Raw genomic sequence first — 18,271 nt, forward strand, 5'->3', positions numbered from 1 at the left:
ATATAGCCAAACAACAGTATAATGGCAATAACAAAGACAATGGAAGTTGATAATAATGATAATTAAATTAGATAAAGAAGACACAAATTTAACGTGGTTCGGTCAAAGTGACCTACGTTCACAAGCGGAGAGGACAATTTTACTATACCAATAAGAGTACGAAAGAGAGTATAAAATTAGAGTAAATACTCTAATTAATCCCAAATGCCCTAAGAGAATAACCTCACAAGATCACTCCAAAGAAAGGGTTCACACAAGTGCTTCCCAGCACTTAACTCTCATACAAAACACTCTTAATAAATGGAGGAAAGAAAGAAACAAGAAATGAAGACTAAGTCTTGTTGGTGTGTCTAAAATGAACTAATGACCTTCCCTTTTATAGGCAAAAAAGTCTTGGCCTCTTAGGTGTAAAAGAAGATATACAACTTGTGCAAATGATATCCACCACACAATGCAATATTTTTGGGTCACAAAGAATATTGCCAACAAAGTCTACACTTTGCAAAGATACTTATGCTTATGTGATATGGATTTCATTAGCCAAAATAATGACCATATTACAGTCTAGTGATCTCAATTTTTATCCACTAAATAAAAAATTAAAGATATTTTTATATGTATCGGGTTATTTCAATCTCAACGGTCAACATCAGTAACAAATTAAATTTTTTGTTTGTTGTATTAAAAATTACACTTTTTCAAAATTTGGGGGCCTAAAGTCACTGCTTGGGCTGCCTTAGCTTTCAACCGGCGTTGTCTGCTAGCTATGTGAGCCTTGCAAAACATAACCAGTAAGGTGAAGAATTGTTAAACATACGGTAGGTTGATAGCCAACATAAAAGTCAAATCATGATAAATCTGCTAAATAATTAAGAATAATGAAGCGGAGTGGATTTGGAAGAGATTGATCCAGGGTTTGAACAAGTTCTAGTTCGGAATACTATCATAGTCCATTTGATTTACTTACTAGATTAGGTTTGAAACCTATTATTTGTACTTAGTGAACATATATACAGGATTCGAACCAAAGATACTAAGTTTAAAGAACCCACAAGTTCTTTTCCACGTCCGTCCCTGAAATTTGGAAAGATTTATATGACTAATTTGAACGAGGGTACGTAGTTTATGAGTGATATTGAATAGCAGATATTGAATAAGTCAAACACACAACAAACTTCAACAAGAAAATTACTAGTCAATAAGAAAAGTACTGGACTGGATATGTGTCTTTATAAATTGAGCAGTGTGACCAGAACAAACCACAACTTCACTCTTTTTCTCATTTGTTTAGTGCTTCTCTTAGCAAATCCATGCAGACTCATGTTAGTAAACAATAAACTAAAATACTTTTAAAACTTCCTCAAATAATATTCATCATCCAGAAACCAAAGATTACAAAGTTGAATACTAATATACCAATGCCAAATCAAGGAACAAAAAACGTTGTGGAATTATTACCAAAAAATGGAGGAGTTTTCTTGACATGGGAAGATCTGTGGGTGAGGGCTTCAAACATGAAAGATGGCGGCAAAGCCATTCTCAAAGGTTTAACAGGCTATGCCCGGCCTGGTGAACTCTTGGCTATCATGGGTCCTTCTGGTTGTGGCAAATCGACACTTCTCGACACAATAGCAGGTAGTATTTATTTCAGTATGGAAATTTTATATACACTGACAACATATATAAATAATTTTAAAATTATTAGTACTTCATATTTTAACATGTTATAGCAGGTAAACAAATTCCACTTTTTATATATCCTTTAGGTGATTTGATAGTCACAATTTCTTTCATACAGGAAAACTGTGTGTTATTTTGATTAGCTCCTTATGTATGTTAATGTTATCAGGGAGGTTAGGATCGAGCACAAGGCAGAGTGGAGATATTCTAATCAATGGCCGCAAACAGACACTGGCATATGGAACTTCTGTGAGTAAAATTTAATCCCATTTAAAAATCAATTACAGATGATCTCTTAGCTTACTCCTGAAACACTCTACCAGCAATGATCTACTGGAGGTCTTCAAAACAAAAAAGTTGTGTAATTGAGAAAGAAGAAGGACAGCTTTAGCGCACGTTGTGATGATATTTGACTGGACACGTAATTTAAGGTGTTAACTTAACTATTGATTATATTAGTTTTAGAGGTGACAATATTAGAGTAATGGATGAAAGTTTGATAAAAGAAAACATCACATTATACTTGATTCGAATCTTGACGTTGTGAAAGTTGTATCGGCTTATTTAGTCGAAGCATTTCCAATATTTGAGAACATTACAAAAGGAAAAGGGTGTCATATAAATTTGAACAGATAAAGCGCCCTTCTAGGCCACTTTATAAAGGCAAACTCTTGTATAATAAGTTGTTTCCTAATATGGTCATGACTCATGAGAAGGCTTACCTTAAAGTAACTAGTAGTCTTATTTTCATATATTTGCTTGTAAACAAACTCGGACAATTTAATGTAGCTAATAAATCAGAATTAACAATTTCTCAGTTTAAATTTTTGAAATATTTGTCTATGAACATGCATAGTCTTTGAGTCTAGGAAGAGGTGTTATAAACAGACGTGGCTTCTTGGCTAATAAAAAGTCAATAATGAAAAAACACTATACAACCTGATACAACAATTTATCTCCATCTGCCTTTTTAAATGTATTTTGAGCGCACATTCTACTCAAGAAATTAGGTTAGATTCCTGTAATCTTCTCTGTGATTGCTTTGAATTCTAGTTCCATTTTTGCATAAGGTGATTACACTGTATCTGTCATGTTCACATAACATTACTTTCACGAAATTTCAGGGGTAAATTTACTGACAAAGAGACATTGTAACTTACCTATTACTACTGTTATTTCCTTTAATTTTTTACATGAGTACCTGCATCTTTTGTACTAAACATAAGGTCAATACTAACATTTGATTCAATCAGGCCTATGTGACTCAAGATGATACTCTAATAGCAACACTAACAGTAAAAGAAGCTATATACTATTCTGCTGAACTGCAACTCCCAAATTCCATGCCAAAATCAGAGAAAAAAGAAATAGCAGACATTACTATAAAGGAAATGGGGTTGCAAGATGCAATGGAAACAAGAATTGGAGGATGGAGCGGGAAAGGAATAAGTGGAGGACAGAAGAGGAGAGTCAGCATATGCATGGAGTTTTTAACGCGCCCAAAACTTCTCTTTCTTGATGAGCCTACTAGTGGACTTGATAGTGCAGCGTCTTATTATGTCATGAAAACAATTGCAAGCCGATGCAAAGGGAGAACCATTATTGCCTCAATTCATCAACCTAGTGCTGAAGTTTTCAGTCTATTTCATTCTTTATGTCTTCTGTCTTCTGGTAGAACTGTGTACTTTGGTCCTGCTAGTGCAGCAATTGAGGTGAGCAAATAATTTGAGTTCTTGAAATGACTCGCTTTTAGTTTCGAGCAAGCTCGCTAAATGACATTATCTTATAAATGAGTGCAGTTTTTTGCATTGAGTGGTTTTCCTTGCCCCACTCTTCAGAATCCATCTGATCATTTTCTCAAAACAATAAACAGTGACTTTGATCAGGTAAGAAAAGTTTTGATCTTTTTGTATTAGAATATAATGTTCTTCAATCGCTTTAAATGAAACTTTTGGTTATGAATAATAGGACATTGAAGAAGGTTCAACTGGAAGGAAATCAACAGAAGAGGTGATTAATATCCTGGTAAAGTCATACAAATCTTCTGATAAGTACAGAGCAGTTCAAAGCCAAGTTGCTGAAATCTGCAAAGAGGTGCAAAATCTGAAACACTTATGATTGATCATCACCTGATATATTTCTGCTACCAATTTTGATGTTAATTTCATGTATGGTCACTGAACTTTACCTAATATTACGAATACAGGAAGGTGAAATACTGGAGAAAAGAAGTCATTCCAGCTTCACAACCCAAAGCCTTGTTTTGACAAGAAGGTCATTTGTGAACATGTGCCGCGATCTTGGCTACTACTGGCTACGCTTAGCTGTTTATGTTGCCATAGCTGTAGGTCTCGGCACCATCTACTATGATGTTGGATTTTCTACTGCTTCAGTTCAGGTAATTGAGGAGTATACTCATAGCTACTGTTTCCTACCTAATGCAATTGATGTTTGAACTGCCAAATTAAAGCATTTACACTTTACATGGTGAACACAGGCAAGAGGTACCATGCTTATGTTTGTGGCTTCATTCATCACTTTTATGGCCATTGGTGGATTCCCCTCTTTTGTGGAAGACCTGAAGGTAGAAATACATAAGCGTTTCATTTCTTGTTTCTCCTTTCTTGATCTCATGCTAATAAGTAGTAAGAGGTTACTAAAACAGAAATCAAAATGGCAGGTATTTCAGCAAGAGAAACTAAATGGTCATTATGGATCTGGTTCATTTGTCATTGCCAATACACTTTCTGCTATGCCATACTTGCTACTAGTATCTTTGATTCCAGGAGTTATTGCTTATTTTCTAACTGGACTACAAAATGGACTTGAGCATTTCATCTACTTTGTACTAGTCCTCTTCACCTGTATGATGTTGGTTGAGAGCCTAATGATGATTGTAGCAAGCATTGTCCCTAATTTCCTCATGGGAATAATAACTGGAGCAGGAATACAAGCGCTTATGATACTAAGCGGCGGATTCTTTCGATTACCAAATGATTTGCCTAACCCATTTTGGAAGTACCCTTTACACTATGTAGCTTTTCATAAGTATGCTTTTGAAGGACTGTTCAAGAACGAGTTAGAAGGGCTAAAAATTCATAATGAGGACAAGCTGGGTAAAGTTCAAATGATCAATGGGGAAGATATTCTGAGAAATACATGGCAAATGAATATGGATTACTCAAAATGGGCGGATCTTGCTATTTTACTAGGGATGGTTGTTTTATACAGGCTATTATTCTTGCTATTTGTCAAGGCTGGTGAAAAAGTTAAGCCAGCTATAAGAAGAGCATTCATATCTACCTCGCCTAACCAAATCAATACGGCAGAAAGACCTTTCGATGAATTTGCTACCTAAATTACACTGATTGAGTAAAAATTATTTACAGTGTCAGTGTATGTAAGTTTAATCATTTTATGATATTTCAAAGCTCATGCTAATAAAGTGCAAAGATAATTGGCTCGCAAAGAGTTGGCATACCTTTCACCTCCTTTTTATTTTCTTCTCATCGAGCAGACAACGTCATATGCTGGACAGTGATTGAAATTTGACAGTTAAATCAGTAATAAAAGTTGGGAATTTAGTTGGATCACGTTATATAGCAAACTCATTAAGATCTATGTTTCAACTCAAAGAATACTTCATTCTTTGTTGGACAAAAAGACGGTCATAATAGAAGCTTTAAAAAACTAGCTGCGAACATTTGCCACACCAAATTTATACGTATTAGGAGTATATACTCCCTCTATTCCATTTTAGTTGTATTTCCATTTTAGTTTGCTAAAAGAAAATGATGCCTTTTTATATGTAAATTTTTTTTTAACTTTAAATTTTCTATTTTTCCCTTAATAAAATATGTTATTATAGCCGCACATAAATACCATGACATGTTTAAGACCACCAATTTCAAATGTAATTTATTTTTCTCGTAAATTTCAATGCATAGTCAAGCAATATCACATAAAATGAAAGGGAATGAGTAATAATTGTATACTCTTATAAGAAAAATTAAATTATGGTGGATGTCTACTCTTTCTCAATGATCTTCTCAAATGCTTAATGACATTCAATGACATATTTCTATGCTTAATGACATATTCAATGACATATTTTTCTTCACTTTTCATACCTATATAAATGTCTTGTAATAGATAAGAAAATACATACAATTGAAGAAGAAAATCTCTTCATTCTCTCTATCTCCATTTCTTGTTCGTGTTTTACTAAATTGCTTTTATTTCATAACAACATGTCTTGTTCATGTTTTACTAAGTTGCTTTTATTTCATAACACGTTATCAGCACGAGTCTCTACAAATTGAGATTATGTGCTTTAATCGAATTTTATCTTCTTTCAACCAGAGTTAGTCAAATTTCTTTTCGGTCTAGTAAGCTTTACTTTTAAATTCTTATGTCAACATATGTTTGCTAATCCATGTCTAGCTTTGAGTTTACACTTATATGCAATATGACAACATGGTAATCAAACCAAAAATCTTAATCTGCATATATGTGTGACACTTAGCTTCAATTATTTTTTTATGCCTACATGGTTAGAAAAGGAAAAGAATTCCTAACACTTGTGTTCCATATATATCTGATTAGAACACTGTTGTCTTCTTATATCAAAAGTAGCTTTAATGTTTAGTAAAACTTATTTGTGGATTGAGTAGGATAAGTAAAAAATTATTTTTCACTATTTTAATGATTCATGCCATTAAAATATAATAATAATAATAATAATAATAATAATAATACTCGTAACTATTTTATTTTAATAAGATAAAATATTAGTACAAGAAGTATGTACTACACCAAAATTTTCATTTGAGATAGTTCTTATCAAATTAACACGTTGAATCATTTCTATATGGAAAGCATATAGTAGTAGATAGTAGACAGAGATTTATCCCCTAATTTTTCTTTGATTCCCTGATTAACCTAAAGGTTCTACTATATCTCTTTATTTTTCTAGAGAGCATAATACTTAGTTTCCACAAAAATGTATGGTAACTAGTAGTACTATATTATTCTATTTGATACATTATTTTTCTTTAATGTTTTGGTCATATCACTTTCATCTTGAAGTAAGCTTATTGCAGCAAAGACCACATGTGAATTTTCAATATTATTTTATATTTTCATATATCTTTTTGACACTAATTACTTAGCTGATTTGAGTAAGCGAAAAGTCTATTGTTGAGAATTATATCCAAATGACATTATGAAGAGTTTAACTCAAAAGGTAAGCATTTCTTTCGTATTTGAAATTATTTTTGTCCTTTGCTATTAATGATATCAACTTCAATGAGTTCAAGTCGCAATAAACCATGAGGGTAAGACATCATGATCAAGTCTTGATGCTTCATGATGATAAGATATTAGGTTTGAGTCCCAATATACCATATTGATGATATAATAATGACTAAAGAAAAATAATATATTTTTCATGAAAAGGCATGAATATTGCCCCACTTTATTTGCTCCATTCTTGAAGTGAATGTGGTAGTGGCGCATAACAAGTCTAAATGAAGGCAAATGGTTGAATAATGAACGTGGGTGTTCCGAAGATCAGAATAATAATAATTATCACTATGATTATAAAAGGAGAACAATAAGGGTTCTCAAAATAGTCCTTCAAAATGTGAAGGCAATGTTTACCATCAAATTGATATGAAAAATAATAAAGCACGGCGCTAATTATGATCCAAAGAGAATGTGACTTGTGATAAGCATTGAGAATGCAGACTCATTCCTAAAGGTGAATGTGGCAATATATGATAAAATAATTAATAAAGACATACAATGCATGATTAGATGAATACCACATAACTCACCTCTGAGGGAGGTTTGAGTGAAATAAAGAGAATAAATATTATTGTGTGGTTACATGAATATGTCATTGATCGCGTACATGTGATACGCCAAAAAATATTTTGGTGTGCCTTTTTTTTTTTTTTTGAATAGTAATTTTTTTTTTTTTTTGCATGAAGCTACTAGCTATTAAAAAAAGATAGAAAAGCTAAAATCTAATGAACTAACTATTACAACATGATAAGTTGAATGCTTCCTTCTCCTATTAGTGTATGTGAATCCAATTGTCATTGGCAAATACCAAGCATCACCTATCAAGCTCTCACCGGGCGCCAGGGTATATTGTCCATAGGCTAAAATAAATTCCAAACATCTCCACCGCAGAGTTGAAGTCCGCATCGTCCTCCAAGTGTCGCTACCATATGATCTCCATATGCAGTGGATTGATTTTGTTCAAGTATTAATCATGTGCTCACTCATCAAGATTAATGTGTAGAAGAGGAGCCTGGCTTTAGGCAGGCTTTGCAAGGCAAAAGCCAGGCTTGAGCTGGCTTTAGGCAGGCTTTACAAGGCAAAGGCCAGGCATGCGCTGGCTTTAGGCAGGCTTTGCAAGGCAAAAGCCAGGCATGAGCTAGCTTTAGGCAGGCTTTACAAGGCAAAAGTCAGGCATGAGCTGGCTTTAGCCAGGCTTTACAAGGCAAAAGCCAGGCATGAGCTGGCTTTAGGCTGGCTTTACAAGGCAAAAGCCAGGAATGATCTGGCTTTAAGAAGACTTTGCAAGGCAAAGGCCAGCCTGTGCCTTTTTGTGATCTTGTAAGCTCAGATCCTTCCCTACTAGAACCTTTAATGTAGAAATCATTCAAAACATTGCTAAACCATCCTCAGATTGAGCTTGAAAGCATGCTAATACCACTGAGAAATGATTCAACAATCTCCAAAAATACCATATGATGGGTTCAGAATCTTCCTTAGCATTTGGACATATCAGTTTGTTCAGAGTCCAATCTTGTGAAGCCATCAGTCTGGGGTTCTTCTCTTTGCTATCCTAATCCTAAGGTTAGGTGATTGAGATTTGTCTAGATTGATCAACCTCCTCCCTGCACTAGGCAGTTCAGAGAATGAATGAAACTCAGATGTACCTGCAAAAGAGAACACAATGTTAGCTATAAAATCCGCCACTGAGTTGCCTTCTCTGAACACATGTTGAAAGATCACATTGAAGTTGTCCTTCATCTCTATAATTTTCTTCACATCCTGTGCAGTTACCCAAGGAGGATCCCATTCCCCTTCTATCGCCTTCTTCATCACCAATGAATCAGTCTCCAGTATGAGAGGGTGAAAATCATGCTCCATACAACATTCCAACCCTTGAAGAATAGCCTTAGCTTCAGCCACCACATTAGTTGTAACTCACAGGTCTACTGCCCTAGCATACACTTCATCATCCCCCACACAAAAGCCTAGGGAGCTAGGTCCAGGATTGCCCTTTGAAGCTCCATCAGTATTACATTTGTACTAACCATGACAAGGAAGCTGCCATGTTACTCTTGTAGTGATCAATATAGGTTTATATCCTTCAAAGTATTGAATCATGTATGGCCATAACAATGGAATATTAGGGATCCAAGCATACCTCACCCTTCCCAGTTGATGCAATGTCCTATTTATCTCATGAATCACCCTATTTGTGCACATTGAACCACCATGTTTACCTGCATTTCTTCTCTTCCACAGCTCCCAAGTGATGATAGCTGGTATTGCTTGAAATAGTGGCTTTAATTTCGGACAACACTGAGCATACCACCAATGCCTTATAATCTGCTTCAATTGAATCAATTGTACAGAAATTCTAGCAACCCCCATGAACAAGTTCCATACCTTAGAGGCAGTAGGACTTGTGAAAAATATATGCTCAATGGATTCTTCTTGGGGCTGCTGACAACACCAACACCTAGACATCACCATTTGCTCTTGCCTCCTCCACATGTCATCGGTGGCTATTTTCTGCCTCCACAATCTACACAAGAAGAAGGATATCTTGAATGGCCAACCTTTAAACCACATTAACTTGAATTCCTGATTAGGATCTGCCTTATGCCTTAATATTTGCCAAGCACTGCTAACACTGAACTTGCCTGAAGGAGTTGGCATCCAGTATGGCTTATCCCAATATCCCTCACTGCCTTCATAGTGCACATTTAGCCTTATATGTTCTGCAATTTCCTTATTGAAAGTTTGATCTAGCAGCTGATCATCCCATGTTTCCCCTTGCCGCAGTTCTGCCACCTCCTGAAGACCTTCATTGATTGGAAAGTCTTCAGGCAATACATGATAAAGTGCACCAAATCCAGTCCAATTTTCATGCCAAATATTAGTTGTTCCACTCTTCAATTCCCATACGATCTCATGTTCTACTTCTTCCCTAGCATTCAGCATTTGTCTCCAAACATGAGACCCTCCCCTAAAACGCACCACAGTTGGTGGCTCCTTCTTGCAATACTTATTCCACATGAAATTAGACCACAAAGATTTTGTGGTCCTAAACCTCCACCATAGTTTAGCAAACAGTGCCCTTGAGACATCATTTAAGGACCTAAAACCTATCCCCCCTTCCTCTTTAGGAAGGCAAAGATTTTTCCATGAAGCCCAGTGTCTGCTTCTCCCTTCTTCCTTTGTGCTCCAAAAGAACCTAGCAAAAGTCTTATGTAGATGCCCCAGGATGCTGTTTGGTGGATCAAGGACTGATAACATGTGAACTGGCATACTTTGCAACACACTAGAGATGAGTGTTGCCTTTCCTCCAAATGACAGCAGTTTTCCTTTCCATGAATGCAATTTAGCCTTCACCTTCTTGATAAGCTCCTCATAATAGTCCTTCCTCCTTCTAGTGTAAAAAATAGGACACCCTAGATATGTGAAGGGGAGTTTACCTCTTGCAAATCCTGTAATAGCTCCAACTGCCTGAAACAATCCATTAGCAACCTTTGAATACCTGTAGTATGAACTCTTATCTTTGTTGATCATCTGACCTGATATCTTCTCATAGTTCCCCAACACTGCCATAATCTTGCTCAAAGAGGGAGGATGAGCAGATGCAAAGATTATCGTATCATCAGCATACGCCAAGTGGTTTAAAGAATCAGACCACTTAGGCATACCAAATCCCACAAATGACTTGTCTTCAAAAAGCTTATTCAAAGACCTGGAAAGTACCTCAGTTGACAGAATGAACAATGCTGGAGATAGGGGATCCCCTTGTTTCACAACCCTTGTCGACTTAAAGAACCCTGAGGACTTCCCATTCACCAATACTGAATACCAGTTATTTGACATCAAGTTCCACACCATGTTGATGAAGTGTTCAGAAAATCCCATCTTCCTTAGCACATACAATAAGTACTTCCATGAGACCCTATCATAGGCCTTAGCCATATCAAGCTTGATCACCACATTAGCTGGCTTTCCCCTTAACCTTATGTCAGTGACAATTTCTTGAGTCAATAAGATGTTCTCAAATATACTCCTACCCTTTACAAATCCAGATTGATTAGGAGCTATTAGAGATGGCAAAAAAATCTCCAATCTATCATGTAACACCCTAGACAAAACCTTGTTAATGAAGTTGCTCAAACTAATAGGTCTTAAGTCAGAGAAGGTCTCGACTCTAGGTTTCTTGGGCAGCAACACTAGATTGGTGTGAGTGATGGATTTAGGCAATGCAGCTCCTCCATAGAAGTGTAGCACCATGTTGTGTATATCAGCACCAATAACATCCCAGCATGTTTGATAAAACAAGCCAGTGAATCCATCAGGGCCACTAGCACTCTCCCCACTAATCTCAAAAATTGCTGCCCTTACTTCTTCAATTGTTGGCAATCTGTTAAGTTCCAAATTCTGATCCATAGTGACCATTGAAGGTACATTATTGAGCAAGGGAAATTCAGAAGCATCACCTTCATTTGTGAACTGTTTTTGATAGAAGTCCACTGCAGCTGTAGCAAATTGCTCCTGGTCTTTAATCCATACCCCACTGCCACTTTTGATCCTCTTCAGTTGCAATTTCTTTCTTTTGTCGTTGACATGGTTGTGAATGAAACTTGTATTCCTATCTCCTTCAGCAAACCAATTCATCCCATCTTTTTGCTTCCAATACTGCTCCTCAATATTTAAGTATTTCTTCAATTCAGATTGAGCCTTTTGAAGCACAATCCTATTCTCAGTTGTAGGCTCTTCTTCAAACAACATCTCCTTCACCCTAACAATGTACTCCAAAATAGCCAATTACTTGAAGATATCACCAAATGTTTCCCTATTCCATTTTGAGAGTGCTGCCTTCACCCTCTTGATATTCTGCTTGAACATCAGAAACTGATCCCCTATGAAATCAGCTTCCCAATTCTGCCTCACCACATCCATAAATGTAGCATGCTTTGTCCAAAAGTTCAAGAATCTGAAAGGCTTGACAAACTTGGTTGTCTGCACCCCATATGTCATTAGCAATGGTGCATGATCTGATCCAGTTCTGATTAGATGCTCAACTTCAATAGTTGGCAACATGTTCTGAAATGGCAAATTCACAAAGATCCTATCCAATCTCTTGAATATACACTCAGCATTGGATCTCCCATTCCACCATGTGAATGGACTTCCTTTGTAGCCTTGCTCAAACAAACCACAAGAGTTTACACAAAATGCAAAATCCTCATATTCAGGAGGGTGTACTCGAAGTCCCCCTATTTTCTCATCTTCATGCAATAACACATTGAAATACCCTCCTACCAACCATGGTAATTCCATATCACTTGCTAAATAATACAAGTGATCCCATAAATCCAACCTCTCCATTGCTGAACATTTTGCATAAACAAATGTCATCATCATGTGCTGCCCCAGGTCATGGTAAAACACTCTCACAGTCACATGTTGCTCAGTATTCTCCACTAATTCTCATTCCACCACTGCATCGAAGAACAACCATATTTGCCCATTAATATTTGTATAAGCAGTCTCCATATTCAACCTCTTTTTATATCTCTCAATGAGTCCATTCTTTTGAAAAGGCTCCATCAATGAAACTACACAAAAAATATTCTCCCTATTCATATTGATCACCCTAGGAAAGACCTGTTGTGTATTCACAGACCTTATGTTCCATATTAATGTTTTGATCATCATCTAGATAGAGAAGCTGCCCTCCTGGGCACTATTCTTGAAGGTTGTGGTGGATCTTTACTCTGATTCTTCTTAGTTTTTTTACCTCCTTTAGCACTAGTTGTGGGTGATAAATCCCCTTCCCTAGCCACTTGTTTGAAGTTTTCGGCAGTTGATTCATCATCTCCTTCATCCTCCATTGGATTTTGTCTCAATAAGTCTTCATCAATTGGTGTCACATTGTGTGTAACTAAATCATGTAAATGTTGTAGAGGAGTCTTAGTTAGAACATTAAGATCTAGTTGCATGGTTTGATCAGTGCCAGATTCCATAGGCACTTCCTCTATTTCCCCGGATGCTCTTGGAACAATTGCCTGCTCATCAGCCTGTTCATACTCCTTGAATTGTAGCTCATGGACATACGCCATAACACCATCTACATAGGCTAAAATATCTCCAGTGGCTCTAAGGTTGGGGTTTACTGTAGCTGCCTCATCAGGTGAACCTGGTTTTAGGCCTGGCGTCGCCAGGTGAGCTTGGATTGTTGTCTTTCTTCACCTTGTCTTCTATTGTCTTTGTTTTGCCCAGCTGATCATTCTTAACCTCAACTGCATCGCTCCATAAGACCTTTGTAGAGTTCACCTCATCAAGATCCTCCATCCGCCCAGAATCTTTAAAAGTTTGAGATGGAATCGCATGACAAGATTGGTTTGTGGTCACATTGAGTTGTTTTAGCTCCTTTTTGCTAGTCCCAAACCTTCTATGAACCTAGTCGATTGTGGATTGAACCCCAGAAGGAGTAGGACCATCTTTATAACTGAAGACTGGTTTTTCCCCTGCCAAAACCAGTTGGTTGTTCTGGTTTTATCACTTTGTTCCTACTCTAATACTGCAAATTTATTCCTTGTTTGAACCTTGTTTGTCTGATCTTCTTCGACCTCCATCAGTGCAAAGTTATTGTGCACCTGCTGTACACTAGAATTCACTGGCATGATTGCATTGCCAGTTTTCCCTTGTACCTGGGTTTTGTTATTTTTGTTGGTTCCCTGATTATCCCGAACTTCCTTCCACTGTGCACCTACGTTCCCGACTACTTTTCCACTCGTGAGAATCATTAAAGGGGTAATGTGATTTTTGTTTTTTCCTTGATCATCAGCAGCAGAATTCCAGTTGTTTAACTCAGCAAGATCATTCCTTTTCTTGCTGCTTCGATTCTCAATAAGCTCGGGGTGCAAATGCCAACATTCAATTTCATCATGTCCTTGTAGTTTACACTCCTTACAATATTTTGGTAGCATGTCATACTGAATTCTCACCCATTCTGTTCGAACACCACCAGAAGCTTCATCATCAATATCCTATCGCACCTTTTTAGGTAGTTCGGCCAACAAATCGACAAGAACTTTTACTCTTGCGCAACTCGGCCTAGTTTTGTTTGTAGTTGCCGCATCAAGACACACTAGCCTTCCCACAGCTGTAGCCAAAGAAAACAGAGTTTCCTTTACAATAAGGTAGGCAGCAGTCCAGGAAAAGAAATACATGCCATCGCCATCGGAGTTTCTTCACCCGCCTTAAATTTTGCATCGTAGATAAGAGTACGCAATTGGTATTCGTACCCATCTTTGGCTTTGATGTAGTACGTACTCTTCGATGTAAAATCGAGGAAATCTTTCCATAGAGTTAATCTAATTAACACATGATGATCTCTAAGGAATCCGATATTAGACTCACATTTGATACCACATTGAGTTGGAATTATTCGGCGCAACTCATGAATCTCCGGAGAACCATATGAAAGCTTGCCAACGACAGCATATTGGAGGCCTTCAATCACGTTCATTCTATCTACTTCTGCCTCTGTGAATTTAACCACTGGTTGGCCATTCAAATACACTGCTCGTCGTAGTGGAATGGGTTGAATTGAAGCTGCAGCAGTAGCCATCGCCGGAGGATTTAAAGAATTTGGTTTCAAAATCTTCGAGTAATCTAGAAGAGTTTGGTTGGAGTTAGTTGTTGTATGTTGTTGTGCAACGCTGGGGGAGGGCAGACCAGCCGGAAAAGCTGGTTGGTCGCCGGCCATTGTGGCCATTGAAGCCTAAAGCTCCAGCTTTGTCCGCGATGAACAGTGACGGCAGACAGGTACGGTACTGTTTGGCCTTTTGGTGTGCTTTATAAAAGGTTATTAAAGGCAAAATTAAAGCAAGAAGTGATTTTGCTTATGATAATTTTAACCATGACAATTTATTAAGATATAAGTTTCTCTGTAAATGAGACATTTACCATATGAATGGTGTGACAAAAGATCTTGTAGTACAAAAGTTGTTAAGAGCTCCGGAAAAATTAATTTGTTACTATCCAGATGAATAAAATTATTCATGACATTGATATTGTAAAGTCTCAAAAGAAACTTTTTGAGTTTCAAATGTATAAGTCAAAGTGGTTGGCATTTTGAGACTATAAATGAATGAAATGTTGAATATCTTCATATTTCTATAATCATAACGGGTAAATATGAAAGATTACCCGATTTTCTTTCTATTTGTACTACACAAATATAAGTATGATGATGGAATCATATGTCACAAGTAAACTAGAGGTTTACTGAAATAAATATTAGTTGGCATAACCGGTTGACCACTCGGTTCAATTATGATGCGAAAAATTAATTGAGAATTACATTGGCATATATTGAAGAAATATAAGATTCTTCAAGAATTTTCCTGTGCTTCTTTTTCTCATGATATACCAGTTAAAGTTGGGATTGAATCCCTTGATTTCTGGAACGAATAAAAGGTGATAAATATATGGGTCCAGTCACCTTCCACGTGGACCGTTTATTATTATATGATTTTAATATATGCATCTATTCTATGGGCACATGTGCATTTGTTATCAACTTGCAGTTTAGCTTTTGCAATATTGATTACTCAAATTATTAGAGCACGGTTCCAGAATATAAATTATGATGATTTATCTTGATAATACTGGTTTAAATCCAAGTTGGTTTAGCAGAAATTGTATGCCTCCAATTATATCTAAACCATTAGTTATGAGAACAAAACTGCCAAAATAAAATTTGATATGTGATGTATTATTTAATATACAACAGCACTTGTACGCATCTAGCCAAGTTATGATAAGTTCTCCCTATCACAATCAGTTCAGGGTCAGGAACCAAAATAATTTCCATCTAGAAATATGAATGTGCTATATGATTTAATTGTTCCACCACAATGCACAAAGATGGATCCCCAAATAAGGTTAGGGATATGTGTTGGTGATACCAACAATAGGGGGAGAAAATGGGCAGCTGAAAAAGTAATGCATGTAATGAATTATTATGAGTACATCTAGATCCTCGTACGACAAAATGTGAATTTGAAGTTCAAGTGATAATTCATTTGTAAAATATTGCCAGGCGTATTTGCTGACCCAAAGCTAAATGTTATATTCAGCTGCTAATACTCCAAATAAAATAAAGTTCATAATGAATAGAGTCTATAACATGCGTGAAGCATAATAGACTAATCGGTTCCAAAGATAAAACTCGTTGAAGAAATAAAGGAGCAAATGTTCAAGATGGTCATAATAAGGAGGCAAGTGCTCCAGAAGAGCACCACGACATAACACTTTATAAGACCTCGTGGGAGAGGCTCAGATACCTGAAAATAATAAGATAAAGAGATCTTAATAAGTAATGTCTTTATTGGGTAATAGTAGAACCGATATAAAATGATCGTCGACGATATTGTTAATATAATGTAGCGCTCAATATTATTAATATTGACGAGGATCTTGAGTTCAAATCTGTCATGAAATTTGGACAGATAAATGATTGGCCAAATAAAAAATACGCAATAAAAATTGATTTCACCTGAAAAATATGAAGTTGGACGGATAGTCCCAATACCTGAAAGTATAAAGCCAGTGGAGATATAAATGTGTTCTTGTGCGAAAAAAAGAAGAAGGTCAAGTCGATAGACATAAAGACGACTTGTGTCATAAGAAGATTTGTAAATATCCTGAGATTGATTATATAGAGACATGTTCTCCTGTGGTGGATATCGCCATTTCAAGTTTTAATCTGGCAATACAAGAAAAATGTAATATGCGTATGGACTTATGATTAACTATTAACTAAATTAGACTATCCTAATTATCTAAACAAGAATTAAACCTAAAAATATTTGATTCTAAACTAATAAAATAAAATAATATAAATAATGAACTTTGAACAGAGAAAGAGCAGATTTTTATGATATCAATGTAATGAAAACGATCTAAGGTTATGGACTATCTAACAATCCTATTGTATTCTTCAATTGAATTGACCGACTAATTTATCTAGCTTATTGGTTGACAGGGTTAATATTGCTCATAAGAATCTGTCGAGTTCTTACTCGCTTATTCAAGCTAACCTAACGCCTATATGTCTATGGAGTTAGAATAAACAAAAACGCATTTATAATTCCTATAAATCAACCAAGCAAGGCAATTAGGTATATGTCTATCCTAACTACGAATCTGTTCCCCGATGCCCGAGTTCAAGAACTTGCCCTACTCAATCCTGTATGCAATATAGAATTCCCACTTTCGAGTTCAATTCTAGATTCGTAGATAATATTCAATTGGTGATCAAGCAATCAAATAATTAAGCGCAAGATTGAATAAATAAACTAATATGATAAATCAAGAAGTCAAAATCAATATCCGAATAACAATAATCATGAAAGAACCACAACCCTAGAACGTGAAGTTTAGCTCCACATAGACATGGTAGCCAAACAACAAATCATACAAAGAAACATAAAAATTACTAAGTTTGGTGGGAGAAAGATGGAACTTGATGAATTCCGGCCTCCACAGCTTTGTCGTGGCTTTTTCCCCTTCCCAATAAGTTAGATGCCCTAAAAGAGGCATTTTTGGCTTATATATTGCGTACAAAAGTCGTGGGCCAAAGTTCTCCTATTTCTAATCCAAATCAGCTTCAGGGATTGATGGTAGGGTGGATGCTTCGCATCCACCTCGTCCTCCACTTCTCAGCTTTGCCCAGGTGCGGATGCTAAGGCGGATGCTCTGGGCCGACTTCACTGCTAAGGGTGTACGAAATCTGATTTTTTCTAGATTGGATGCGACACATCCAACCCCTCTTCCTCTAGCTAGAGCACCTTTTCTTCATATTTTTGCACTCCAAACACCCTAATTCATCACACACAACTCAATTAGTCATAAAACCAATAATTAAACCATGTTGGGCATTTTAAGGATCAAATAGTATCAAAAAGCGGTTAAAACATGGGTAAAGTAACATCAACACATATCGAAATATGCCCAACATCACCACCCCACACTTAAACCTTTGTTCGTCCTCGAACAAACCATCAATATAGTAGACGAAACAAAATTAAGCTCTTATCATTCAAACCACACTACACATATGACCCTGGTTATTTGCTACAATTAGGCTCTAGAATGTGCATCACATACACTTCCCTTTACTTATGTCATTCTTTAAAAATATTCAAACAAAGACAACATGTTCACAACAACCCTAACCTCAAAAACCAACTCAATGTCACTATGCAATCATGGCTTGAATACCCAACATCATAGAGAAGTCTAATAA

General features: G+C 36.4%; 1 protein-coding gene across 1 annotated transcript; it reads left to right on the forward strand.

Annotated features, from left to right (window-relative positions):
* The first annotated feature begins 1,288 nt into the window (after window positions 1-1,288).
* LOC104103931 (ABC transporter G family member 1) lies at window positions 1,289-5,149 on the forward strand. Its single transcript, XM_009611899.4, has 8 exons — window positions 1,289-1,635; window positions 1,850-1,929; window positions 2,934-3,392; window positions 3,480-3,566; window positions 3,649-3,774; window positions 3,887-4,078; window positions 4,178-4,264; window positions 4,361-5,149. The coding sequence occupies exons 1-8, from the start codon at window positions 1,419-1,421 to the stop codon at window positions 5,036-5,038; spliced, it is 1,926 nt and encodes a 641-aa protein (XP_009610194.1). The 5' UTR covers window positions 1,289-1,418; the 3' UTR covers window positions 5,039-5,149.
* The last annotated feature ends 13,122 nt before the right edge of the window (window positions 5,150-18,271 follow it).

This window comes from Nicotiana tomentosiformis, chromosome 1, assembly GCF_000390325.3.
Source record: "Nicotiana tomentosiformis chromosome 1, ASM39032v3, whole genome shotgun sequence".
NCBI lineage: Eukaryota > Viridiplantae > Streptophyta > Magnoliopsida > Solanales > Solanaceae > Nicotiana > Nicotiana tomentosiformis.